General features: G+C 39.7%; 2 protein-coding genes across 4 annotated transcripts in view; both read left to right on the plus strand.

The window, feature by feature from the left end:
• LOC108297682 (zinc finger protein 252-like) overlaps positions 1–14766 on the plus strand; it is a 30503-nt gene extending 15737 nt beyond the window's left edge. For all 3 annotated transcript variants that reach the window (XM_037735492.1, XM_017520372.2, XM_037735493.1), the window contains one exon: positions 10360–14766. In XM_037735492.1, coding sequence (XP_037591420.1) covers positions 10360–12719 — 2360 coding nt within the window. In that variant the 3' untranslated portion in view covers positions 12720–14766. The remainder of the gene's footprint in view (positions 1–10359) is intronic.
• ZNF16 (zinc finger protein 16) overlaps positions 1–26989 on the plus strand; it is a 103321-nt gene that overhangs the window by 16006 nt on the left and 60326 nt on the right. The gene's annotated exons all lie outside the window — the stretch shown is intronic.

A 26989-nucleotide genomic window follows, 5' to 3' on the forward strand; every position in this document is an offset into this window, starting at 1 on the left:
TGTTGTTAGCTGTTTATATGTTTACAATTGTTGTAACTTATGAATTGACCCTTATATTGTTATAAAGTGTCCCTCTTTATCTCTGGTAGCGTGTTGTTTTAAAGTCTATTTTGTCGTTATTAGCATAACCACTCCAGCTTTCTTATGGTTGCTATTTGCATGACACAGAGAGTATCTTATTTATGATTTTTCAACTTCACAATGGTGCATGAGATATTTAACATTTTACTATAAAATTGGCTTCGTATTAGATTATTTTGCCCAACTGTAGGCTAATGTAAATGTTCTCAGCATGTTTAAGGTAGCCTAGGCTAAGCTATGATGTTTGATAGGTTAGGTATACTAAGTGCATTTTGACTTATTAGTCCATTTTCACACTACTATAAATAAATACTGGCTAATTTGTAAAGGAAAGAGGTTAATTGGCTCACAGTTCTGCAGGCTGTACAGGGAGCATACTGGCTTCTGCTTCAAGGGAGGCCTCAGGAAACTTACAATCATAGTGGAAAGTGAAGGGGAAGCAGGCACATCTTACATGGCTGGAGCAGGAGGAAGAGATACAGGGAGGAGGTCCCACATACTTTTAAACAACCAGATATCACAAAAATTCTATCACAAGAATAGCACCAGGGGGATGATGCTGAGCCATTCATGAGAAACTGCCCCATGATGAAATTACTTCCTACCAGGCTCCACCACCAGCACTGGAGATTGCATTTCAGCATGAGATTTGGGTGGGGACAGATCCAAACCAAATCAACTTACGATATGTTCGACTTACAATGGGTTTTTCAGGACATAACCCCATTGTAAGTTGAGGAGCATCTGTGTATCTTTTTCCATTCTTTTACTTCCAGTCTGTGAATCTAAAGTGTATTTCCTATAGACAGCATATAGTTGGATATTGTTTTTTAATTCACTGTGATTCTTTCTGCCTTATTTTCTTGTTTCTTTTTTTTTCTTTCTGCCTTTTCTTTGAATTGTCACGTTTATTGTTATTTTTGTGTAGTTGGGTTCATATCTGCCATTTTGTTCTTTGTATTTTGTATATCTCATGTCTTTTCTGTTCTACCATTCCTCCTTAATTTTTTTCTTTGGTATTGAGCAGATTTTATTTTATTTTTATTTTTAGAGTCAGGTCTTGCTCTATTTCCCAGGCTGAAGTGCAGTGGCCTGATCATGGCTCTCTGTAGCTTTGAACACCTGGCTGAAGGGATCCTCCCTCTTCAGCCTCCCAAGTAGCTGGCAATACAAGTGTGTGGCGCTGTGCCTGGCTAAGTGTGTGTGTGTGTGTGTTTTTGTTTTGTTTTGTTTTCAATTTTATGTTTAGAAACAGGGTCTTGCTATGTTGCCCAGGCTAGTCTCAAATTCCTGGCCTCAGGTGATGCTCCTGCCTCAGCCTCCCAAGTGACTGGGATTATAGATGTAAACCCCTATGCCCAGCTGCATTAAGTACAATTTTTCTATTATAACATTTTAAAAAGTAAACAACAACAACAACAAACATTTTAAATTACTTTACTGGTATTTTCACTTTTTGAAAGTTATTTTTTTAGTGGGTACTCTAGAGCTTATGGTGGAAATAGATGCTTGGAACCACAAAGAAAAATTAGCACTGAGACAGAGGATCTTTCAGCAACACAATTTTTACTTCCTGGACCACAGGAAAGGTACTCTCATTAGCCATTTTGCCACAAGAGTACAATGAACAAAAGAAAACACACAAATTTATCCTTTATGCATTTGGGATCATCCTTATTGCTGTGTCTGATCTTCGTTGGCTGGAACTAGACCTCACAATTTAAACTAAAACCCAACTGGCTAATAACTTAATACTTTTCTAAACAGGTAAAAGCAATGGAGAGCTGGGACATGACTGTGAGCACGTCCAGCACAGATATCTTGGTTAAAGTACAAGGACATAGAATGTACTATGTGCCTGTAAGCATGGCATGTCTAAGAGCTACATAGGATAGGGCTTAACAAAGTTATTGGCACACTTATTCTTTAACAAGCAAGAAAATTTTAAAAAGGAGCTTTTCTACTCACAGCTTACCATATATATTTTATCAGAATTTACTTTTGATTTATACTAACAAAACCCGGTGAGATATAGAATTGTTACTCACGTATAGCTCTATTTATTATTCCTCCTTTGTGTACTGTTATACAATTATATCTGTTTGTTATAAACCCTTTAATACATTTTTATAATTTTTACTTTATATAATTTTATGTCAATTGTGGAAACAGAAAAGAAATAAGAGCAAGTATATGTTGGTAAAGTTTTTAATGGTTACTTTCTTATTTACCATTTATGGTTTTCTTCATATATTCCTGTATATTTACTTTCTTATTTACCATTTATAGTTTTCTTCATATATTCCTGTACATTCAGGAAATGTCTGCTGTCATTTCCTTTGTCCAGTACAGCTCTGCTCTCATCCACCTCCTTTGTGCTGTTGTCATATATAATAAATTTTATATCTTAAAGCCTAAACAATATAATTATATAAAGTCGATTTCTACAATTGCTTTTTGAATTAGTTAAGAGATTAAAAACATACATTTATACTGTCTTGTATAATTACAGAATTAACTTTATCTTTGTTCTTTGTGTTTTGGGTGGGTTCTCATTTCTATCTGGGTTTACTTGCTTTCAACCTGAAGAATTTTCTTTGGTATTTTTTGTAGGATGGATGTGCTAGCAATAAATTCTCTGCTTTTATTTATCTGGTGATGCCTTTCTTTCATCTTCACTTTTGAAAGATAATTTGCTGGGCAGAATTTTTTTTTTTTTTTTGGGGAGATAGTCTCACTCTGTTGCCCAGGCTGGAGTACAGCAGTGCAATCTTGACTCACTGCAGCTGGATTTAAATGATTCTCCTGCCTCAGCCTCCTGAGTAGCTGGGATTACAGGTGCATGCCACCACACCCAATTTTTTTTTTTTTTTAATATTTTTAGTAGAGATGGGGTTTTACCATGTTGGCCAGGCTGGTCTCGAAGTCCTGCTCAGGTGATTCACCCACTTTGGCCTCTCAAAGTGCTGGGATTACAGGTGTGAGCCACTGCACCCAGCCAGTTTAGAAAATTCTAAGTTGAGAGTCTTTTTCTTTTAGTACTTTGTATATGTCATCCATTGTCTTCTGACCTCCATTAGTTCTGATGAGAAGTCTGCTGTTTATCATATTTGGGTTCCCTTGTACATAAGTTGTTTTTCTCTTGCTTTCAATATTTTCTCCTTGTCATTGACATTTGACATTTTTGCCATGATGTTTCTGGGTGTTGATATCTTTGTGTTTATCCTACCTGGAATTTTTTGGACCTCTTGGATGTGCAGTTTAATGTTTTTCAGCAAATATCAGAAGTTTTCAGCCATTATTCAAGTATTTTTTAAATTGTGGCAAAAATATATAACATGAGGATTAGTCTACCTTCTTAAACATTTTCAAGTGCACAATACAATAGCAAAATGCTGTACAGCAGATCTCTAGAACTTTCTCAAAACCTTGCATGACTGAAACCCAGTACCTACTGAATAGTAACTCCCAATTTTTCCCTCTCACCAACCCCTGGCAACCACCATTGTACTTTCTGTTTCTATGAGTTTGACTATTTTAGATACCTCATATAAGTGAAACTATGCAATATTTGTTCTTCTATGACTGTCTTATTTCACTTAGCATAATGTCCTCTGGGTTCATTTATGTATTAGCATATGACAGGATTTTCTTCTACAATATTTTCTGGCTGAATATTTCATTATATTGATATGCCAGATTTTCTTTATACATCCATCTGTTGATGGACATCTAGGTTGTTTCCACCTCTTGGCTATTGTGAATAATGCTGCAATGAACATGGGAATGCAAACAGATCTTCAGGATTCTGGTGTCAGTTCTTCTGTATAATTATCCAAAAGAGGGATTGCTGAGTAATATGATTGTTCTATTTTTTTAATTTTTAAAGAAACCTACATTGTTTTCCATGGCTGTGTCATTTTACATTTCTATCACCACATCATCAGCAACACTTGTTATTTTTCAGGTTTAAAAAAAATAATAGCCATTCTGATGTGTGTAGTGATATCTCATTGTGGTTTTCATTTGCATTTTCCTGATGATGTTGAGCATCTTTTTATATATTAATACCTGTTGACCATTTGTGTGTCTTCTTGGAGAAAAAACTTGGCCCACTTAAAAAAAATGGGGTCTTGCTGTATTGTCCAAGCAAGAGTACAGTAGTGCTGTCATGGCTCGCTGCACCCTTGACCTCCTCTGCTCAATAAATATCTTTACATCTCACAGTTCTTGAGCCTGGAAGTCCAAGATTATGATGCAAGCATGATCAAGTTCTAATGAAGGCCCCTTCTGAATTGCATACTGCCAACCTCTTGCTATGTCCTCACTTGGCAGAGGGCAAAAGCCTCTGAGGTCTCTTTTATGAGGGCACTAGTCCCAATTATGAGGAACCTGCCTGCATAATCACCTCCCAATAGCCCCACCTCCCAATATCATCACCTTGTGATTCAGCATATGATTTTTGTTTGTTGTTTGTTGTTTTAGAGAGAGTCTCACTGTTGTCCAAGCTAGAGTGCAGTGGTGAGATCATAGCTCACTGAAGCCTCAAACTCCTGAATTCAAGCAGTCTTCCTGCCTCAGCCTCCCACGTAGCTGGAACTGTAGGCATATACCACCATGCCTGGCATGGGCCTTGTTTTATTGGGAGGTTTTTGATTATTTCAGTCTCCTTATTTTAGGTATAAGTCTACTCAGACTTTCTATTTATTCATGAGTCAGTCTTAGTAGGTTGTATATTTCTGAGATTTTATCCATTTCTTCTATATTGTTCAATCCATTGTCATATAATTGTTCATAGTTGTAGCTTCTAATCTTTTAATTTCTCTGGCATCAGTTGTAATATCTTTTTCATATCTGATTTTGAGTTTTCTCTTTTATTCTTAATCTAGTAAAAGGCTTATCCATTTTGTTATTTTCAAAAAGCCAACTGTTTTGTTGTTTTTTCTGTTGTTTTCCTATTCTGTTGCTTTCTATAGATTTTGCTTCTTTCTACTCTAATGTCAGTTATTTTTTTTTCCTTCTCACTTTGGGGTCAGTTTGTTGACCTCTAGTTCCTTGAAGTATAAAATTGGGATTATTTTAGATCTTTTTCAATGGAGGCAAATTTATTGCTATAAATTATCTCTTAGTACTGCTTTTGCTTCATCCCATAAGTTTTGGTATGTTGCCTTCCCATTTTTGTTTATTTTGAGATATTTTCTAACTTCTCTTTTGATTAGTTCTGTGAACCCAGAAAATATGAAATAGGTCTCAGTTAATTTAGAAAGTTTATTTTGCCAAGGTTCAGGATGTGCTGTGACACAGCCTCAGAAGGTCCTGACATCATGTGCCCAAGGTGGTCAGAGAACAGCTTGGTTTACACATTTAGACATGAGACAGCAATTAATATATGTAAGAAGTACATTGGTTTGGTCTGGAAAGGTGGGACAACTTGAAGCAAAGGAAGGAAGACTTCAAGTAGGGAGGGAGATTTCAGGTCACAGATAGGTGAGACACAAACAGTTGCATTCTTTTGAGTTTCTGATTAGCCTTTCCAAAGGAGGTAGTCAGATATGCATCTATCTCAGTGAGCAGAGAGAGAATTTTGAATAGAATGGGAAACAGGTTTGCCCTAAGCAGTTTCCAGCTTGAGTTTTCCTTAGTGATTTTGGGGGTCCAAGATATTTTCCTTCCACTGTTCTTTGACCATTGGCTGTTATTCAAATATTTTCTTCTGCAATTCTCTGTCTCCTCTCCTGCTTTTCCTATTGTGTGTGTATTGATGGGTTTAAAGATATTCCACACTTGCCCAAGACTCCATGCATTTAAAAAAATTTTTTTTCTGTCAGTTTATCTTCAAGTTTATTGATGATTCTGCCAATTCAAATCTATTGTTGAGCCTCACAAATTAATTTTTAATTTTGATTATTGTACTTGTTAACTCCAGGATTTCCATTTGGTTGCTTTTTAAATAAATTTTGTCATTATTGTTATTGTATATTCAGTGAGACATTCTCTTTATACCTACCTCTACCTCTTTAATCGTGGTTCATTTAGTTTTTTGAACATATTTATCACAGCTCCTTTGAGCTTTGTTAAATCTGACTTCTGGTCTCTCTCACAGGCAGTTTGTATTCATGCATTTTTCCTGTGGGTCACATTTTATTGTTTTATTTGCATGTCTTCTACTTTTTTTTTTTTAAACTGGGACATTTTGGTCATATATTGTAGGAATTCTGGTTACTGGTTCCCCTCCCCCTTCTCTAGAGCTTGCTTTTGTTGTTTGCTAGTTTGTTTTATAACTTAGACTATTTCAGTGACATATATTTCCTTCACATTATGGAACCTCGAGCATACTCACTGTCATCTTGCAATGATAACATTTTTGGCACAACTCTCTGCCTCTTTTCCTGATCTGCCTGTGAAGTTATCTACTTCAGATGGCATTATATCATTCCCATTAGGGTCCTCTAATTACAGGCAGATTTCTCTGGTGTTTTTGATAGTGCCCTAAGGACAGTGGATCCCAACCTTTTTGGCACCAGGGAACAATTTCATGGAAGACAATTTTTCCATGGATTAGGTGAGGAGGGATCATTCTGGGATGAAACTGTTCAACTTCAGATTATCAGATAATTAGGTTTTCAGAAGGAACACACAACCTAAGATCTCTTACATGTGCAATTCACAACAGAGTTTTTGCTCCTATGAGATCCAAAGGAGCAAAGGCTGATCTGACAGGATGCAGAGCTCAGGAAGTAATGCTCACTCTCCCAATGCTCACCTCCTGCTATGCAGTCCAGTTCCTAGCAGGCCACAGACCAATACCAGTCCATGGCCTGGGGGTTGAGGACTCCTGCCCTAGGTCATAAATTGCTCAGCAGTCTGATCCAATTAAATTTGGGCAGAAATATTGTTTAAAGTCCGTCTTTGAGGTTAGTTCTGACTCCAGAAGCTGTCTCTTTCCCTAGTTCTCTCTGATAAACCAGCTGACCTGTGGTTTAGTTTCTTGTTAATTAAAAGAGCTATTTTTGAGAGTTCCCCTAGACTTGAACCTCCCCTACACTCTGTTTCAAATAAAGTCAGTGCTTTAAGGGAGAGTTTCAGAATTTGCTTATGGACTGCCTCTCCTCCTAGGCAAACTTTATGAGACACTTCCTTGGGCACTTCCTTGGGCAACAATGTATGGAACCTTGTGGAACCTCTGCCTATGAGTGAGCTCAGGCCAGAGCAGTCAGGGCCCAAATAGTCCTGGCCTGCTGTGCCACTGTCCTTGGAAAGAGGCTGAATGGAGGAATGGAGCCCTTGTCCTGTTGGCCCCATTCACTGGAATTTGACCTCTTTCCCTTAGAGTTGGAGGGGATGAAAAGTGCTGGTGGCCTATCCGCCTGGTGAGATATGGTAAGCTTACATTGGAAACTGAGGGGAGAGGGAGCCTGTTCTTGGCCACATATCCCTGGAGTGGACCATCTGTTGTACTGAGCTGGGGGTGAGGGAGGGGGTAGAGCAGGTTGTGATTCATATGCCACAAACTCTCCACGAAGGAGGTTGGTCTGGGGAAGAGAGGGAAGTGAGAGAGAGGATGGAGAAGAGGAAGAGAACAAAACAAACAACCTTTTTGCTCTTCTATTCTTACCAAATTTTAGTTGAGTTTCTTGAATAAATATTTTTCCTTTGCTGTTTTCCCTTAGGGCAATTTCTGGAGACTTTAAATGGTTGTTGGGTTTGTTTTTTCTTTTTAAATAATTGTTGCCAGCTTCGTTTGACAAGAAGTGAATCCACTGAATTCCTTGTACTGTTATCCTGGAAGTGGAATTTTCAAGCTTTTATTTTTGAATAATATTTTGATGGATGTAGAATTCTAGGATGGCAGTTATTTTCTTCAGAATTAAAAAGTATCCTTTTGTCTGTTGTTTTCCACCTTTAAAATCACAGTCAGCCTTCAGTCTTATTGTTACTTTGAAGATAATATGTCTTTTAACTCATGCTATTTTTTGATTTTTTTTTTCCTCAAGTATTCAATAGTTTTGACTGTGTTATACCCAGGTGTGGTTTTCTTTGTAGATTCTTAGAGCTTCTTGAATATGTGGTGATATGGTATGGCTGTATCTCCACCCAAATCTCATCTTGAATTGTACTCTCATAATTCCCATGTGGTGTGGGAGGGACCTGGTGGGAGATAATTGAATCATGGGGACAGTTTCTCTCATACTGTTCTTGAGGTAGTGAATAAGTCACCATCACAAGATCTGATGGTTTGATAAGGGGAAACTCATTTCACTTGATTCTCATTCTCTCTCTTGCTTGCTGAAATGTAAGACATGCCTTTCACTTTCCACCATGATTTTGAGACCTCCCCAGACATGTTGCTATGGCTGGTCTTGAACTCTTGGACTCAGGCCATCCATAGGCCATCCACCTGCCTCAGCCTTCCAAAGTGCTGGGATTACAGCTTTGAGCCTACATGCCTGGTTGATTTGTTTTGTTTTTGTATTTAGAGATGAGGTCTTGCTATATTGCCCAGGCTGGCCTCTAACTCCTGGTTGCAAGCATCCTCTTGCCTCAGTCTCTCAAGTAGCTGGGGCTATAGATGTGTGCCACCACACCCAGCTCTCATTTTTAGTTCCTTGCCCCTCTCCTCTCTTCCCTTCCCTTGTCTTGTGGTTTCTCATTTTGTTCACATTTATTTTGTCTCCTGCCCGGCAAAATAACACCTATTAAAATTGTCTTTTAGACTTTAGTCCAGAGACGACCTTGAGGACACAACCCCTCAGATACCCCAGAAATTTTTCTCCCCAAATTCAGGATGTTTATCTTCTAGGATACTGTTTGTAAGTTTCTAGAGTAAATTGTGAAGTTTGCCTTTTTCCTTTCATACTCTGAATGGAAATATCAATCCCTCTGTAGTAGTAGTTCTGTGAGTAGTTCATGGAACTCTATTAAGACTACCTAGCCCTATTTTATTTTATTATTTAATTTTATTTTATTTTATTTTTTGAGAAGACTCTGTCACCCAGGCTAGAGTACAGAGGCACAATCTTGACTCACTGCAGCCTCTACCTCCTGGATTCAATCTGTTCTCCTGCCTCAGCCTCCCAAGTAGCTGGGATTAGAAGCACCCGCCACCATGCCCAGCTAATATTTGTATTTTTAGTAGAGATGTGGTTTGGCCATGTTGGCCATGCTGGTCTTGAACTCCTGACCTCAGGTGATCTTCCCATCTTGGCCTCCCAAAGTGCTGGGATTACAAGGATGAGCCACCATGCCCAGCCATAATTAGCCCAATTTTAGACCTCATCCAGTTAGTACTTTTAGCTCAGTCTCCCTGTCTGAGAGCAGTGCAGACTCAAGTGGCATCCCATTATAGCTACTGATAACGATTTGCAAAAGGGAGATTCCATTGTTATTTTATGGTATCTTAACATGAGGCTGCCGTCTTACTGTTCTGACCTCAGTTTTCCTTCCCACAGTCTTTGGATCCATGTGACTTAGTGGTTTTTGTTTGTTTGTTTCATTGGTTGCTTTTAAATGTTTTTTAAAAAATAAGCTTCCTTTCTTTGGGTCTCAGAATTCAATTTTGTAGTTTTCACAAAATTTTTTGATACTTTTGTTCATTGGAAATGTGTGATGTGGGACTGTTGTGTATACTTGACCTTTTTGCCTTGTGCTGCCCCAGCTGTTGCCTGAGTAGATTGCTGCTTTTTTCTGTTTTTTGTTTTTGTTTTTTTTTTTCCTTTTTTTTTCTGTAAGTTGTCCAGATCAAATGGTGTTTTTTTCTATCTATTGCACTCATGGACACCTCATTCTTTATGCATCATTTATTATTTATTTCCAACAAATATTTGACTCCTCTGTGTGTAAGCCATAAGAAGATACCTTGTTTATGAATTATGCAGCAATGACGTGAATAGTGGAGGCAGCCTCCACTTCCTCCTTCCTGGTAACACTCCTCAAATCCTTTCTCAGATCTTGCTTTTCCTATGCCATGTGTTCCTGGTCAGTTGCAGATTTAAGCCTTTGACCTTGGGCATATTACCTTCCTTCTTCCTTTCCACACCAGTGTTCATTGCTTTACCAGCATGCTTCTCTTTTTCCTCTTCCCAATTGGGTCATATATGTTACTTTTTAAAATTTGCATTCTCAGTGATCTGCCCATCTCATTTTGTTCACATTTATTTTGTCTCCTTCCAGTATTATCCTGGAAAATATTTGTTTGACGTAAATATTCCTGATTATTTTCTAATTCTTTCTCTCATAGTAAAATGTGAGTGACTCACTTCTTTTTCCCCATTCTTTCAGGCTATGATTCTAGGATTGAAAAAAAAGAATTGATTCCAAAGCAGGACATTTCTGAAGAAATGGAATCCCAGACAGCAAAATCAAAAGATTATATAAGGAATAATTTTAAGGAAGCTAAAGAGATGAGTCAAACTGAGGGAAAGTTAGAGAACTGGTGGAGAAAATATGCAGTGGAAGGAATTAAGAACTCTTTCTCACAGAAGAGCAGTTTCAGAGCAATTATTATGAGGTGTGTGAAAACCCTCTCTGGAGAGAATGGCCAGAAATTCAATACTGTTGGAGAAAACTGCATTACAGACTCAAATCTTGCCAAACATCTTAGAGTGTCTAGAGAGGAGAGTCTCGATCCAAGTGTGTCAAGTGTAGAAAACTTGCAACAACATGAGGACCTCATTAACCTCGAGAGTTTCCAGTTAGGGGAAAGAGCCTGTCAGACAGATGTGTTAGTGAAAGTACCCAGACAGAGTTCAGTTCTTAGTGAGAATCAGAGGATGAATAATCCAGAGAGACCCTTTGAATGTACTGGATGTGAAAAAACTTTCCATCAGAACAGAGCTTTTAACCAGCACCAGAGAATTCATAGTGGAGAGATGCCCTATGAGTGCAATGAATGTGGAAAAGCTTTCAGTAGGCCCTCTGTCTTCAGTAAACATCAGAGAATCCACACTGGTAAGAAACCCTACACATGTAAGGATTGTGGCAAATTTTTCAGTGCTCACTTATACTTTATTCAGCATTGTAAAATTCACACTGGAGAAAAACCGTATGAGTGTATTAAATGTAGGAAAGCTTTTAGTACGCATTTATCTTATATGCAACATCTAAAAATTCATACAGGAGAGAAACCTCATGAGTGTAATCAGTGTGGGAAAGCCTTTAGTCATAGCTCTAATCTGATCCATCATCAGAAAATTCATAGTGGAGAAAAGCCTTACAAGTGCAAAGAATGCGGGAAAGCCTTCAACAGACAATCACACCTTATTCAGCATCAGAGAATTCATTCTGGAGAGAAACCTTATGACTGTAATGAGTGTGGCAAAGCCTTCAGTGCACGATTATCTCTTACTCAGCATCAGAGAATTCATACAGGAGAAAAGCCCTATGAATGTAATGAATGTGGAAAATCTTTTAGCCTGAACCGAACTCTTACTGTCCATCAGAGAATTCACACTGGAGAGAAACCTTATAGGTGCAATGAGTGTGGAAAATCCTTTAGTCAGTGCTCACAAGTTATTCAACATAAGAGAATTCATACTGGTGAGAAGCCTTATATCTGCAATGAGTGTGGAAAATCATTTGGTGCTCGCCTATCCCTTATCCAGCATCAGAGAATTCACACTGGAGAGAAACCTTATGGTTGTAGTGAATGTGGGAAAACCTTTAGTCAAAAGGGACATCTTATTCAGCACCAGCGAATTCACACAGGAGAGAAACCCTATGAATGTAGTGAGTGTGGAAAAGCTTTCAGCCAGAGTTTTAATCTTATTCACCATCAAAGAACACACAATGGTGACAAGCCCTATGAATGTAATGAATGTGATAAAGCCTTTAGTGTGCTTTCTTCCCTTGTTCAACATCAGAGAATACATAATGGAGAGAAACCCTATGAGTGTCACAAATGTGGGAAGGCCTTTAGCCAGGGGTCACACCTTATTCAGCATCAGAGGAGTCACACTGGTGAGAAACCCTATGAGTGTAATGAGTGTGGGAAAACCTTTGGACAGATATCCACCCTAATTAAGCATGAGAGAACCCACAATGGAGAGAAGCCCTATGAGTGCAGTGACTGTGGGAAGGCCTTCAGCCAGAGTGCACACCTTATCCGCCATCGAAGAATTCACACTGGAGAGAATCCCTATGAGTGCAGTGACTGTGGGAAGGCCTTCAATGTTCGCTCCTCTCTCATTCAGCATCACAGAATTCATACTGGTGAGAAACCTTATGAATGTAGTGAGTGTGGCAAGGCATTCAGTCAGCATTCACAATTTATCCAACATCAGAGAATTCATACTGGAGAGAAACCCTACATGTGCAGTGAATGTGAGAAATCCTTCAGTGCACGCTTATCCCTTATCCAACACAAGAGAATTCACACTGGAGAGAAACCCTATGTATGCACCAAATGTGGAAAATCCTTCCGACAAAGCTCTCACCTTATTCGACATCAGAGAATTCACAGTGGGGAGCGACCTTATACATGTAATCAATGTGGAAAAACCTTCGGTCAGAGAATAACCCTTATTAGTCATGAGAAAATCCATACAGTTCACATAAGAGAGCAAACCTATGAATGTAGTGTGGGGAACTCTAGTGCACAGTCATCTTTTATTCAACAGTGTATGGTTCACAGTGGAGAGTAACTGATTAGTTTATAAATTATTCAGAGTTATAGATTATACGAGAGTCATGCTGGTGAGGAAAGAGTCACTATGGTTTTCCTTTTGGAGATTCAGCTCTTAAAGTATTTAACTCTCCCAGTGAGCTGCTAACTAAAGACAGGCTGGTTAAGTATATAGTAATAATTCCATGATAACACACCTTCCCTCAGATTCAGAGGATGGGCCCCCTTCTTGAGTCCTGTAGATAGGTGAAACTTAATTATTTAGATGCTTTTCATAGCACCAGACCTTAAGATGCAGTTAGGTATTTCACTTGACCACTTGCTCTTCCTTTTTTCTTCCCTTTCCCCTTCCCCTTCCCCTCTTTCCCTCTTTCCCTCTTCCCTCCACCTCCCGCTTTCTTTCTCTTTATAATTTTTTCAACTTCAAGGAAAGTAGTTGAGATCCTTGCACTTCCAAGTGTGATGGAACCAGGCTGGGGTTTTCTTTGGCCTCCTCAAAACTTTTTAATTCTGTTATGAGGAGTACGATACCTTAAGCTTCAAAAGTGTTATTTGTCAACATCAGGTAATTCACAGAGAGGAGTGCTGAGGCCAGCTCAGTTGTGGAGACCCCAAACCAGGTGGCACTGAAGAAATTAAGAAACAGACACAGAGATAGCAAAAAGGTATGGGATGACAGGGAGCCACAGCATTCCCAACTGAGAGCCCCAAGAGAGTGACCCACACATTTATTTACAGCAAGCAAGTGATAATCATCATTTAACTAAAGCATTCTTTGCAGAGAACAAAGTATTCTTTACTAGTGGCAAGAAATAGGCTCTGGCATGTTTACTGCAGCTGGAACGAGTTGTTAAGGCATGGGTCGCTCATGCTATTGTTTGTGGTTCAGAAGCACTCTGAGCAGTCTTTTACCAAAGAGCAGGTCAGGTATTTCTTTCCCTCGCTCCAGTAAACCAACAACCACTAGCAATGTGCATCACTGCCATCATGAGGGTGTCACAGTGCTATAGATATCCTGTTTATGCCAGGCTTAGGGACTGTTCCCAACAGACAAGAAACATGACTACAAGCAAAAGTTTGTTAAGGTGAGTCTTATATGTAGATTAAAATAGTCGAGACCTTGCTAAAAAGTCAAATAACACTGTACTGCACCTCCAGGTTTCCAAGAGTTAAGACACTGCCAGCACGGGACTTGCAGCCTTGTGGCTGGCTCAGTACATCCAACTAATTCAAAATGGGAAATTGTACAGTTTACTTAAACAGGATTTGGTAGATGGGTCTTCTACATGTGTTGTTATGAAGAAAAATAAGGAAAATGCCCAAAAGTGGGAGCCTGTGGCTTATGGCTTTACTTAATCATCACAGATAGCTATGTTCCAGTGCAAGAACAGAGTTCATGTCTTTTCCTGAGGTGGCTGGAAACCTTAATCTCCTGAAGTTAAGTCAAAACTCAGTATTAACTCACCCAGCTCTCTTGGCTGAAGGCTGAGCCGGGGACTTGGAGCTTTTTAGCAGTTATAACTTCTTCTAGAGAAGAACTTTTAAAAAGGTGGAAAAAGAAATTCCGTTTCCCCCAAGGATGTCTTTTTTGAGGTTCCATTAAGAGATGACAAAAGGGTTAGGAAGCTGTCTCAGTGTCTTTCTCGAGGCCCATGATTAGAGAACCAAATTATAAAATAATATATATTTTTTGTTTTACTCCTGTTTACATACAATGGAGGTGTTTACTTAACTAAGAACCTCAGTATTTATTCAAATCCTGATTTAGCTTTTATGGCTAAAACATTCCAGATTAACCTTATCAGTTTGGAATGTGTTTTTATATTCCATTAAATATTTCATCCAAATTATGCTGAATTTTATTACAGTTTTTAATGTTTTCTATTCAAATCAGAAATGTACCTAATTACTTGGCTTGGTGATGGCATTAATGTTGGTTGGGAGCTAGATGGTCTCTGATGTATTTGATGATTGGCATAGAGCAATCATATGCTTGGTTCCTCCCTCCCTCCCTCCCTTCCTTCCTTCCTTGCCTTTCTCTCTCTCTTTCTTTTCTTTTCTTCTTTCTCTTTCTCTCTCTTTCTTTCTTCTTTCCCTCTCTTTCTCTTTCTCTCTCTCCCTCCGCTTCCCTTCCCCTTTCCCTTCCCCTTCCTCTTCTCCTTCCCCTTCCCCTTTCCCTTCCCTTCACTTTTCTTTTTCTTTTCCTTTTTTTTTTCTCTTCTTTTCTTTCCACTCTGTGTTGCCCAGGGTGAAGTGTAGTGCTGCAATCATAGGTCACTGTAACCTTAACTCCTGGGCTCAAGCAGTTCTGCCTTAGCTTACTAATTAGCTAGAACTAGAGATGTGTACCACTGCACCGGCCTCTCCTGACTTCTTAACCAATTACATTAAAATTGAGAGGAGAACGGCATTTTTAGTTTCTTAATGAAAAGCCATTTCTGGAGGAGTTTCATGCCTGTACCAGCAGAGGTTCAGCCTTCTGAGAATCTCACCATGATCCTTACTGCTGACACAGGCCTTTGTTACCTGAAGCATTCTCAAAACAAGGAGACTGACATTAAAAAGGACAATTGTGAACTCTGCTTAGTAAGCATCATAGATACCTTACAACTCGTTCTGAAGTCTCCTTTATTCTTGCGCTTTCCAGAGAGCTACTGTGTTTAGTCATGCTTACTATCCTCACAAGAGAAAAGAATAAGTGGCATATTTACATGTCATCCTGGGATGTGGTGAGGGAAAGGGGTTTCTTCATAGTTCTCTCTCACTTGTGCTATGTAGTGAATAGATGTTGTCTCATACCTCATATCTTTATGCATCAGCAATTTTCACCACAGGCTATGTTGGTTGTGACAGAAGAGAACTTTGGTGGCCATATTTTGAGTGTTGACATTATTTGCTACTCAGTGAACTAGCAGAGTTCACAGCTGTTCATGGTTTACTCTCCCTGCCATGTGTTTATAACCTGACTGGACTTGAGAGGCAGAGATATTGGGGATGTAGAGAAGGGCCCTGGTCTGTCTTCAAAATCCTACTTCAGCAGCTGTCCAAGACATCACAGCAGTGAGGCAGTAGGCTGTGAGCACAACCAGGTTTATGCATGAGGGTTGGGAGTGGAATATTTACTGTAGTTAATTCAGGTGTCTGACTGTTGCCAGAATATCAGCTTACTAAGTAAAAATCCCAGAGAATTTGCACAGCCTTTACTGTAAGGAGAAGGGACTCCCTAGGCAGTGAAGGCAGGTGCTGGTGGTCACAAGAGCTTTTTCACTCCTTCCTCCATGTCTGTCTGTTCTGCAGCATTTCCATTGATGCATACTGTTGTGGACTCCTTAGGTTGACCTTGGTCTTGACCTCCACCACTAGCTCTTGACCCAGAACTGAAGATGTGCATCAGCAAGGGACAGATTTGGTCTTTCTGTTTTAAAAGGTATTCTACCTTAGTGCCTGCCAATTTGTTGTGCATAGTCCTGTGCTGCCAATCTTTCCCACCAGTTATTAAGGTTAATTTGTTTTATGTGTATATTCACAAACATTAAAATGTACTGGATTTTAATTATTGCCCATTTTGATATAGGACGGGAGGCACTTTGTATTGTTGAGAATCTCTAAGATCTTTAAGACTAAAACCCCTGCCACTAATTTCAATTTCTGAAGGCCTGACTCCAGGCAGCATGACTGAGTTGGATTTGTCTCTGCCACAAAACCTGCCAAGGCTTCTCCATCACCCAAAATATTCCCATGACCAACCCATATGAAAAGAGGGGCAAAGGTCATTATTAATCACAGAAATGCAAAATAATATAAGATGTCATTTTGACCTCACTAGCTTGGCAAAAAAAAAAAAAAAATGACAGAAAATGACACCAAAAATATTTAGCAAGTTACTCTCCTATGCTGCTGATAGGAATGGAAATTGGTATGACACATTGGAAAATATTTTGGCATTATTTATACAGCTAAAAATTATGTAACCTTGGCTACATGCACTGGCTTATGCCTGTAATCCCAGCACTTTGGTACGCTGAGGCAGGCAGATCACCTGAGGTCAGGAGTTCAAGACCAGCCTGGCCAACATGGTGAAACCCCATCTCTACTAAAATACAAAAATTAGCTGGTATGGTGGTGGGTGCCTGTAATCCCAGCTACTCAGGAGACTGAGACAGAAGAATCTCTTGAACCTGGGAGGCAGAGGCTGTAGTGAGCCAAGATCGTGCCTCTGCACTCCCACCAGGGCGAAAAAGTGAGACTTTGTCTCAAAAAAAAAAATTGTGTAGCCCACACTCCTGCACATACATGTTGGGGATACTCTTGCATGGAAACTAGAAGATGTGTTCCAAAAGGTTTATAGCAGCCATTTGTGTAAGAAAAAAAAAAATAAATAAAAGTCCAGTGTTCATGGACAGGGGGAGAAAAAATGTTTGATTATAAGTATAATAGAGCAGAAAACTATGTCAAAATGTATTACCTACAGCTGCACACATTATTCTTGAAGCTGTCACTCTGCAAGGGAATGTGGATTGTCCTTAATGCCCACGAACTTTGATTTCTTCCTGTAGTGAAACTCCAGAAGACCTGGGGAATGAAAGAAAAGTATCACCTGAGAGGGAGTGCCAAATAATTGGAAGATTTTTCCAGCTACTGTGGGCAGAAGTATGGGTGATATGAAAGGAAGTAGAATCTAAGCTGTTAGACTAGAGAGAATGTACTATTGGATTGGACTGGATTTGTTATATGAGTGCATGGATGGCAGCCTGTGGATTCACTGTGCTAGCTGCAGTTGCACTTTATAGATGGAGTTCTGTATTTGGTCATGGCCATTGAGTGAGGCTGACATGCAAAATTGCCTGATTTTATAATGGAGAATGGATTCTGAGGCTCAGGAGATGCCAAAGGGCACTCTTTTCATCTAGGCTTTGAGAAATGCATTGGTGAGGGAATGGTAATATCCAGGAAAGACTCTATAGTGGCTATCAAAGGGAATAGGAGAGGCTGATAGGAAAATGGATTTAGGCTCGGTGCAGTGGCTCATGCCTGTAATCCCAGCACTTTCGAGACTGAGGCAGGTCAGGAGTTGGAGACCAGCCTGGCCAACATGTTGAAACACAATCTGTACTAAAAAGACAAAAATTAGCTGGATGTGGTGGCAGGTCTGTGTAATCCCAGCTACTCAGTAGGCTGAGACAGGAGAACTGTTTGAACCCAGGAGACTGAGGTTGCAGTGAACCAAGATCACACCACTACACTCCAGCCTGGGTGACAGAGCAAGACTCATGTCAAAGAGAGAGAGAGAGCCGGGGGGCTGGGAGGGGAGAGGGGGAGAGAGAGAGAGAGAGAGATTGGGATTGAGATTTAACTCAGTAGGAATGGTCAGGACCATATGGCACCATGTAACCCTGTCATAGACAGGGAAGTTGTCACTGTAACAGGCCCAGGACCACAACAGTAATGAGAATGGTTTGACCCTAGAAGTTTTGACCCTGGCTAATGATGATGGTGACTATGGATTGAAATAGGTAGACCGCCTACTAAAGTATTACTCTGTCAGTATCAGTGAGTCATTAAGTCTGAAGAGACACCTGACTTGGATCAGCACAATAGTCATGGACCTTCACTTACTTCCTAGGCTTGAGCCATGTCACAGACCCAGAACCTCATGAAACAAGAGGAAGCCAGATTTCAGACCTTGTTACCTTTCCAAATTTTATGCTATAAATCTTATTCCCTTTGCCAAAGGGAATGCGACCATTTACCAGGGTAACTATACATCAGAGGACAGGAATACCCACATTTTTTAGGGATAAGGGGATAACATCTTGGATGGAGAAAGAAAAATCTGTTAAGCTGTTTATTAGACTGGAATAACAGATAAAACCTGCTGTAAAGTTAATAAGAAACTTTCTGCCAGTGATATGTGCTGCTGTAGAATGTCATAAAATTTCACCTCTGCTTTCTTACTGAGAAACTATTCTCTTATAGACTAACGGAACATGTCAGTAGTAAGAATGGAACACTACTATTTCCTGGCAGATCTGTCACTTTGACATAGAGAGGTAGCCTTGATTTACAACCCAGTTCATATAAGAAAAGTTTTTGGAGACCATGGTCTACACCTATCTCAATTTTGTGGTTCCCAAGGAAATGGTCCTGGGTGTACATCACAGTTGAGACCTGATGTTGACCCATTACTCACAGCCCTACTTTGCTACATGCCCATTAAAACACTGTTTCATTTAAATTTCACTTAAACTCTACCCTTCCCCAAAGTACTATAAAAACTCATATTTTCTTTAGTTTGGTGAGACACCCCATGGTTCTGGGGTGTTATCACCCTCGTTGTAATGGATCAATAACCCTGATTTTGTTGGAGTACAGGTTTATTCCTTGTGGTCTCAGGTGATTAGGCTAGGACAGAGATTACTGGACTTTGGCTCTGAATTATGTTAAACCTGGGAACAAATATCTTACTGTCGTTCTCCAGGGTAGAAGCCTATGGAGCCAAGTAATAAAGTTGTAGCCTGGCCATCTCACAGTAGAATCAAGAGAGTCCCTGAGCTCATCCCATTGTTATCTACCAGATCTAGAAAACATAATATACCTATCTTTCTGTCCTGTCCTCAAGTTGGAGCTGTCCTCAAATTATATTTGTGCAGGTGCCTGTAAGAATAAGAAGCAAACTGTGCATCCAGGAAAAGAAAGGACAGACAGCCAAGTGTCCTGAAAAGGACCCCACATCTCTGGTTCTGACGCTCCTTTCATCCCTCTTATCAGCAAGTTCTGTCATTTCATTCCCTAAGTTTCTCCTTTCCAGCTCAATCCCATGCTCCCCGTGTCCCTGAAATTCCATGGGAAATGAGCAAAGGGGGTATCTGGAATAAGGGAAGAGATGAACCACCCTTCTCAGAGAGTTGGCCTATTAGCACTGTGAGGCCTCTCAGGTGGTTTTGTGAGCTGGAAACAAGAGCCTGGCATATAGTAGTTTAAGGTAGGAGCAAAGGTTCCAGCAGGCTGAGTAGAATGTTTCTTTGGGCACTGACTATTTCAAAGTTAGATCCTTAGAGTTCCAGGAATTCATATTCAAGCCGTAAGGTCAGTGATGATAAGAGCAAGGCTGAACATGTGCCATGCTGTGCCGTTTACACAGAACTGTTGCACCTGTCCAGGTGACTGTCATAGCACTAGGTCCTGCTGGGAGGCCACATACTCTCCCACAGGAGAGGCCTGATATTTAGAGGTGACAACAGTGTGTCCAAAGTCAGGACTTCAACATCTTGCCTCCAAGGTCCAATGATTCTCCCACCGTGTTTCTGTCCTGAGTAGGACCCTGTCGACAAAGAGTCAAACTGTAAAATATTTGAAGAGATTTATTCTGGGCCAAATACATGTGACCAATGGCCCATGACACAGCCCCAGAATATCTTGAGAACATGTGCCCAAGGTGGTCAGGGTATAGCTTATACATTTTATACATTTTAGGGATACATAAGACATCAATCAATATGTGTAAGATGTACATTGGTTTGATCTGGAATGACAGGACAACTGGAAGGAGGGGATTCCAGTTGATAGGCAAATTCAAAGATTTTCTGATTGGCACTTGGTTTAAACAGCTTATCTAAAGATCTGGAATCCATAGAAGGGAGTGTATGGGATAAGACAATGGGTTATGGAGTCAAAGGTTATTATTATGTAGATGAAGCTTCCAGGTAGCAGGCTTCAGAACAAACACATTGTAAATGTTTCTTATCAGACTTTAGAAGGTGCCAGACTCTTAGTTAATTCTCTCCTGGATCAGGGAAAAGACCTGGAAAGGAAGAGGGATTCTCTACAGAATGCAGATGTTCCCCACAAAAACAGCTTTTCAGGGCCACTTCAAAACATGTCAAAGAAATACATTTTAGGGTAAAGTGTTTTGATTTTTTTTAGGGTAAAATGCTTTGATTTTCAGAGCATGCTCTGTGACATATGCTATATTAAAGTCAGGCTGGAATTTAATGTTTTATTATTATAAAAATTCTTAAGATACCTGTTTTAATGCTAACGCTGGTCAGTTGTACCTGAGTTTCAAAGGGAGGAGATTATAATGTAGCATGCTCAGGCCCCTCTTCCTGTTATGGCCTGAGCTAGTTTTTCAGGTTAACTTTGGAATGCCCTTGTCTGAGAGGAGGAATCCACTGGTTGTGCTGGGCTTAGAATTTTAATTTTGGCTTGTAACCCCTACCCACCTCCATCCATGAGTCATCCCCTGGAAGGAAGAGCAGAGTGAGAAGAGTCCATGTTTTCATTCCCTCCCACAAGTTCTTTCTCAGAACCCTGTTTCTGAGACGACCTAGCTCTGGGAACCAAGGACCTCAAAGATTGTGCACCCAAGACCTGTGGGCAGGAGAGGTGGCGTTTACACCGGTTGACAGCCCAGGCTTGAATAGCAAAGCTGTACCCTCAAGAGCTCCCACTCTTCATTTCTTCCTGCCTTGGCATTCAGCTGAAAGAGAAAGACAACCAAGGAAAGGCAGACATATCAAGACCCATTTCTCACTGCCCTTATTCCACATGACCTAAAAGGAAGAAGCTGAGGCAAAATTAATGTAAGTAGACAGTTTATTTTGGCCAAGCTTGAGGATTATAACCCAGAATCAAAGATTTAATTTCCCTTGAAAATATACACCAATTAGTAGCAGTTATAGTGGATTTTTTTTTTCATTTTTTTAACAGAGACAGGGTCTTGCTCTGTTGTCCAGGCTGGAGTGCAGTGGCACAATTATAGCCCTCTGTAACCTTGAATTCCTGAGCTCAAGCAATCCTCTCACCCTGCTCTTCTGAGTAGCTAGGACTACAGATATACACTACCACTCCCAGCCCATTTGTAAAAAATCTTTTGTAGAGACAGGGTCTTGCTATGTTTCTTAGGCTGGTCTCAAACTCCTGGCCTCAAGTGATCCTCCCACTTCAGCCTTCCAAAGAACTGGGATTACAGTCATGAGCCATCATGTTCAGCCTGTAAGTTGATTTTTTTTTTTTTGAGACAGAGTCTTGCTCTGGCGCCAGGTGCCAGGTTGGAGTGCAGTGGCGTGATCTTGGCTCCCTGCAACCTCAACCTCCCAGCATGAAGCAATTCTCCTGCTTCAGCCTCCCGAGTAGCTGGGATTACAGGCACACGCCACCATATCCAGCTAATTTTTGTATTTTTAGTAGAGATGGGGTTTCACCATGTTAGCCAGGTTGGTCTCGATCTCTTGACATCGTTATCCACCCGCCTTGGCCTCCCAAAGTGCTGGGATTACAGATATGAGCCACTGCGCAGGTCATGTAAATTGATTTTTAAAGGAAAAGAATAGGCAGTTCCTGAGTTATATACCAAGAAATTACATTAAAATAAACTATTGATTGGTTATACAGTGTTAAACTATGGGGTGTGGGTTATAGTGTTCAGCATGGCATTTTTAGGTTAGTTTGTAGCTGCTTGTGGCAATAGCAAGCAGTTGCAGGAAATGAATACATAGCTAAAAGGTGGGGGAGTACGATGTGATTACTGTCTTATTTTAATGCTGCTCTGGGCCTAATAATTAAAAATACTCACATTCTTTAGATAAAAGTCTTCTCTCATCCCCCCCTGTTAATAAAAACTTTCTTCTGGAAAGCATTGATGATCAAAATATGAGCGTCAAGGTGTCCCTTGTCACTGGGAAGATTCATTTCCAGTAGTCCTGTCAAAGACATTTATTTGTAGCTGTTATTACTTGTGGAATCATCTGTAGACTTTGGTGTACCATGGAATTAGTTTTCTCCGAAGTATGACAATGAGAGAGTCATAGTAGAAATACAATGTACATAAGAATTAAAAAGAAAATTTATATGCCAGAATTTTTTTTTTTTTTTGAGACAGAGTCTTGCTCTGTCACCAGGCTGGAGTGCAGTGGTGCTATCTCAGCTCACTGCAACCTCCGCCTCCTGGGTTCAAGCAATTCTTCTGCCTCAGCCTCCCGAGTAGCTGGGATCACAGGCGCATGCCACCATGTCTGGCTAATTTTTTGTATTATTTTTTTTTTTTTAGTGGAGACGGGATTTTACCCTGTGTTGGCCAGGATGGTCTCGATCTCTTGACCTAATGATCTGCCCGCCTTGGCCTCCCAAAGTGTTGAAATTACAGGTGTGAGCCACTGTGCCCACCCTATGCCAGAATTTTTTAAGAACCCTATTCCATTGGGAGGTCAACTAAAAGCAAGAAAATTAAAACCCAGTCTATTTTTAGAGACCTGTAGCTAGGGCATGATTTAAGATTTAGTCTAAGTTGTAGGAAAATAATAAAAGCTCAAAAACAGTGGTCAGAGATAGAATCCCATAACAGGTATACTGTAGTTTTGTTTTTTTTCTGAAAAAAAATTTTCCTCTCAAGTCCCCGTTTTTACCAAAGATAAATCTTAGTACATCCCATTTATTTGCAAGATAAGGTTTAGTATAATATCTGGCCTAGTTATTTGCTTATAGTGTAAGAAGAATAATGATTGGCCAAATAGACTCTTTCAAGTTGGCTTTGCTGGAACTTTCATAAGGAATGTCAGATTAGAGTTTTTAAAACCTTAAGGCTAGAAAGTCAAGTCAAAGATTCACCGTTAGACTGTACCTATAATACCTGTATGAATTGGGTCAATTCCTGTTTTCCCAAGTACACCAAATATCTTGAGGTTCCCAGTCCTGTCAGAAAGTGACATCTTTACTTACCTCAAAGACAGAAATCATGGACCTGTGTAAGCAAATTACCAAGGCAGTCTGTCCAAGGGTTTTTTTTTTTTTTTCCTTTTTTTAAAATTGGCTCTATAAAAGCAACTTCAATTCCTCAAAGGAGTCTGGTCATATCTGAAAATATGTCATTTCAAAGGCTTGGTAAAATAACTAGTGTCTCCATTTGTATCCTGTTACAAAAAACAAATTGTTATTGAACTTAAAAAAATGACTAGATTGCCATAAAATAAGAGTATTCACAAATAGTTTTCAAATTTTGAGGAAATTAGAAAGGCAGATGTTTTGATTTTGCTCATAAAGGTATATTTTGCTCTGTTGCTGTAAGCTTGTCATAGATGAATAAGTAGCTCAAAAAGAAAGTTTTCTTGGCTCAGGGCAACAGAATATAAAAATAATCATGAATGTTTCAAACAAAAGGTCATAAAAATAATTTTAGTCTTTTATCAGTTCAGTCCCATATAATTCTTGTTCTGCTTGATATTGGGCTAGCAATCTCATGAATGTATCAGTTTATTATAGTTTTAAATGTTTTCATTTAGTCCAATGATATGATCTCCAAAGTTGCCGGATACCTGTATTTAAGAGCATTTTTCAGAGTCCTTTTCCATGAGTTTTTTTGTTTTTTTTCTTAAGTCAAATTTTGAACTACAGTTGACTGTAACCCACTTTTTGAGAAGAATCAAAGCAAAACAATAATTGTGCAAGGATGACAACACACTTAGAATAGCCATGATTAAAGATGCAATGGACAAGGAAACTTGGTTATTCCTGTGGCATACAGCAGTTTAACATAATCATAATTCTGGTTGATAACATGTACCAAGTGTATTAAGCTGTTCTTGCGTTGCTATAAAGGAATACCTCATACTGGGTAATTTATAACGTAAAGAGGTTTAATTGGCTCAGGGTTCTGGAGGCTGTATGGAAAGCATGGTGCTGGCATGTGCTCAGTTTCTGATGAAGCTTCAGGAAGCTTTCAATCATGGCAGAAGGTGAAGGGAGAATAGGCACATTGCAGGAGCAAGTGAAAAGGTATGTGTGGGGGGGCAATTGCCACCCAATTTTAAATAATCAGATCTCACAGAAACTCAAAGATAGGCCGGGTGCGGTGGCTCACGCCTATAATCCCAGCACGTTGGGAGGTCAAGGCGGGTGGGTCACAAGGTCAAGAGATCGAGACCATCCTGGTTAACATAGTGAAACCCTGTCTCTACTAAAAATACAAAAATTAGCTGGGCATGGTGGCGCACCCCTGTAGTCCCAGCTGCTCGGGAGGCTGAGACAAGAGAATGGTTTGAACCTAGGAGGCGGAGGTTGCGGTGAGCCAAGATCGCGCCATTGCCCTCCAGCCTGGGTAACGAGCAAAACTCCGTCTCAAAAAAAAAAAAAAAAAGATAGCCATTAGGGATCCACCCATGTGATCCACACAACTCCCACCAGGCCCACTTCCAGCATTAGAAATTACAGTTCAACCTGAGATTTGGGCAAGGACAAACATCCAAACTATATCAAGACATAACAATTTTAAGAACCTCATAAAATTTTGGAACATGTATTAAGATATCTATATAAATATAACTCAAAAGAAAGTTAAAAACCATTATTTTATTTGATAATACTTACCATGTGATTTTAACTTACCAAATAAGCCTACTGTATCTGTCTTGGACTTCCAGAGTTTCCTTTTGAAAAATCATTTTAGAATTGAAAATTCAATTTTGGGAAGTATGTCAGATATTAAAGGTTTAATATACTTGATCAAAATAGGATCACAGGTCCCTGTAAAATAATATTTAGCCAAAGTGATAATTCAAATAATTTTTTTTTGAGACAGATTCTCGCTGTGTCACGTAGGCTGGAGTGCGGTGGCACAATCTCTGCTCACTGCAACCTCCGCCTCCTGGGTTCAAGTGATTTTTGTGCCTCAGCCTCCTGAGTAGCTGAGATTACAGGCACTACCACTATGCCTGGCTAATGTTTTTGAATTTTTAGTAGAGACGGGGTTTCACCATGTTGGCCAGGCTGGTCTTGAACTCGTGACCTCAGGTGATCCACCCACCTTGGCCTCCCAAAGTTCTGGGATGGCAGGTATGAGCCACCATGCCCAGCCTAATTCAAATAATTTAAAAAGCAAAACATTTGTTATTTGTTAGAGAGGAAGCTCAGATTTCCAAAAATGAAAAGAGCTAATGAAGATAGCAGCAGACCAACAGAATCTATTTTTCCCATGTATTTTTTTTGTTCTCACAAATGAACAATCCAGCCTGGGTGGCAGAGAAAGACTCCATCTCAAACAAAAAAAAAGGGAATAAAAATTATTTACTATCTTTTTGTTTTTGCTTTAAAAATTATTTTATTTTATTTTTTACAAAATGTAGTATTTTAAAGTTTCATCTATGATGCTGCATATATTAGTACTTTTTTTAAAAATAGATTTTTAATTGAGATAAAATATACATACATGATTCACTTTTTTTTTTTTTTTTACCATTTTTAGTGTAAAGTTCAGTGAATATACATTTATATTATTTTTTTCCCCTTCATCCCCCCTACTTCCCTTCCTGGCCTCTGGTAACTACCAGTCTACTCTCTGTCTTTGAGATCTACATTTTTAGCTCTCATGTAAGAGTGAGAACATGTGACATTTGTCATTCTCGGCTTCGCTTATTTCACTTAACCTTCCCCTATGGTTCCATCCATGTTGCTGCACATGACAGGATTTCATTCTTGTTTATGGTTGAATTAAATATTCCATTGTGAGCATATACCACATTTTCTTTGTTCATTCATCTGTTAATGGGCACTTAGGTTGATTTCATATTTGGGCTATTGTGAATGGTACTTGTGTAAACATGGGAGTGCAGATTTCTCTTTGATATGTTAATATCCTTTCTTTTGGATATATACTGATGTTGTTTGGCAGTGCTCCCACTCAAATCTCATCTTAAATTATAGCTCCCATAATTCCCACATGTTGTGGGAGGGACTGGTGGGAGATAATTGAATCATGGGGACAGTATCCCCCATAGTGTTCTTGTGGTAATGAATAAGTCTCAGGAGATCTGATGTTTTTTTTTTTTTGCATTTTAGGTTTTGGGGTACATGTGAAAAACATGCAAGATTGTTGCATAGGTACACATATGGCAGTGCGATGTGCTGCCTTCCTTGCCATCACCTGTATCTGGCATTTCTCCCCATGCTATCTCTCTCCAACTCCCCACCCCACACTGTCCTTCCCCTATTTCCCCCCGACAGACCCCAGCATGTGATGCTCCCCTCCCTGTGTCCATGTGTTCTCATTGTTCAACACCCGCCTATGAGTGAGGACATGTGGTGTTTCATTTTCTGTCCTTGTGTCTGTTTGCTGAGAATGATGGTTTCCAAGTTCATCCATGTCCCTACAAAGGACACGAACTCATTGTTTTTGATGGATGCAAAATATTCCATGGTGTATATATGCCACATTTTCCCTGTCCAGTCTATCATCGATGGGCATTTGGGTTGGTTCCAGGTCTTTGCTATTGTAAACAGTGCTGCAATGAACATTCGTTT

This window comes from Cebus imitator, unplaced genomic scaffold (genome assembly GCF_001604975.1).
Source record: "Cebus imitator isolate Cc_AM_T3 unplaced genomic scaffold, Cebus_imitator-1.0 Scaffold826, whole genome shotgun sequence".
In the NCBI taxonomy this organism is placed as follows: domain Eukaryota; kingdom Metazoa; phylum Chordata; class Mammalia; order Primates; family Cebidae; genus Cebus; species Cebus imitator.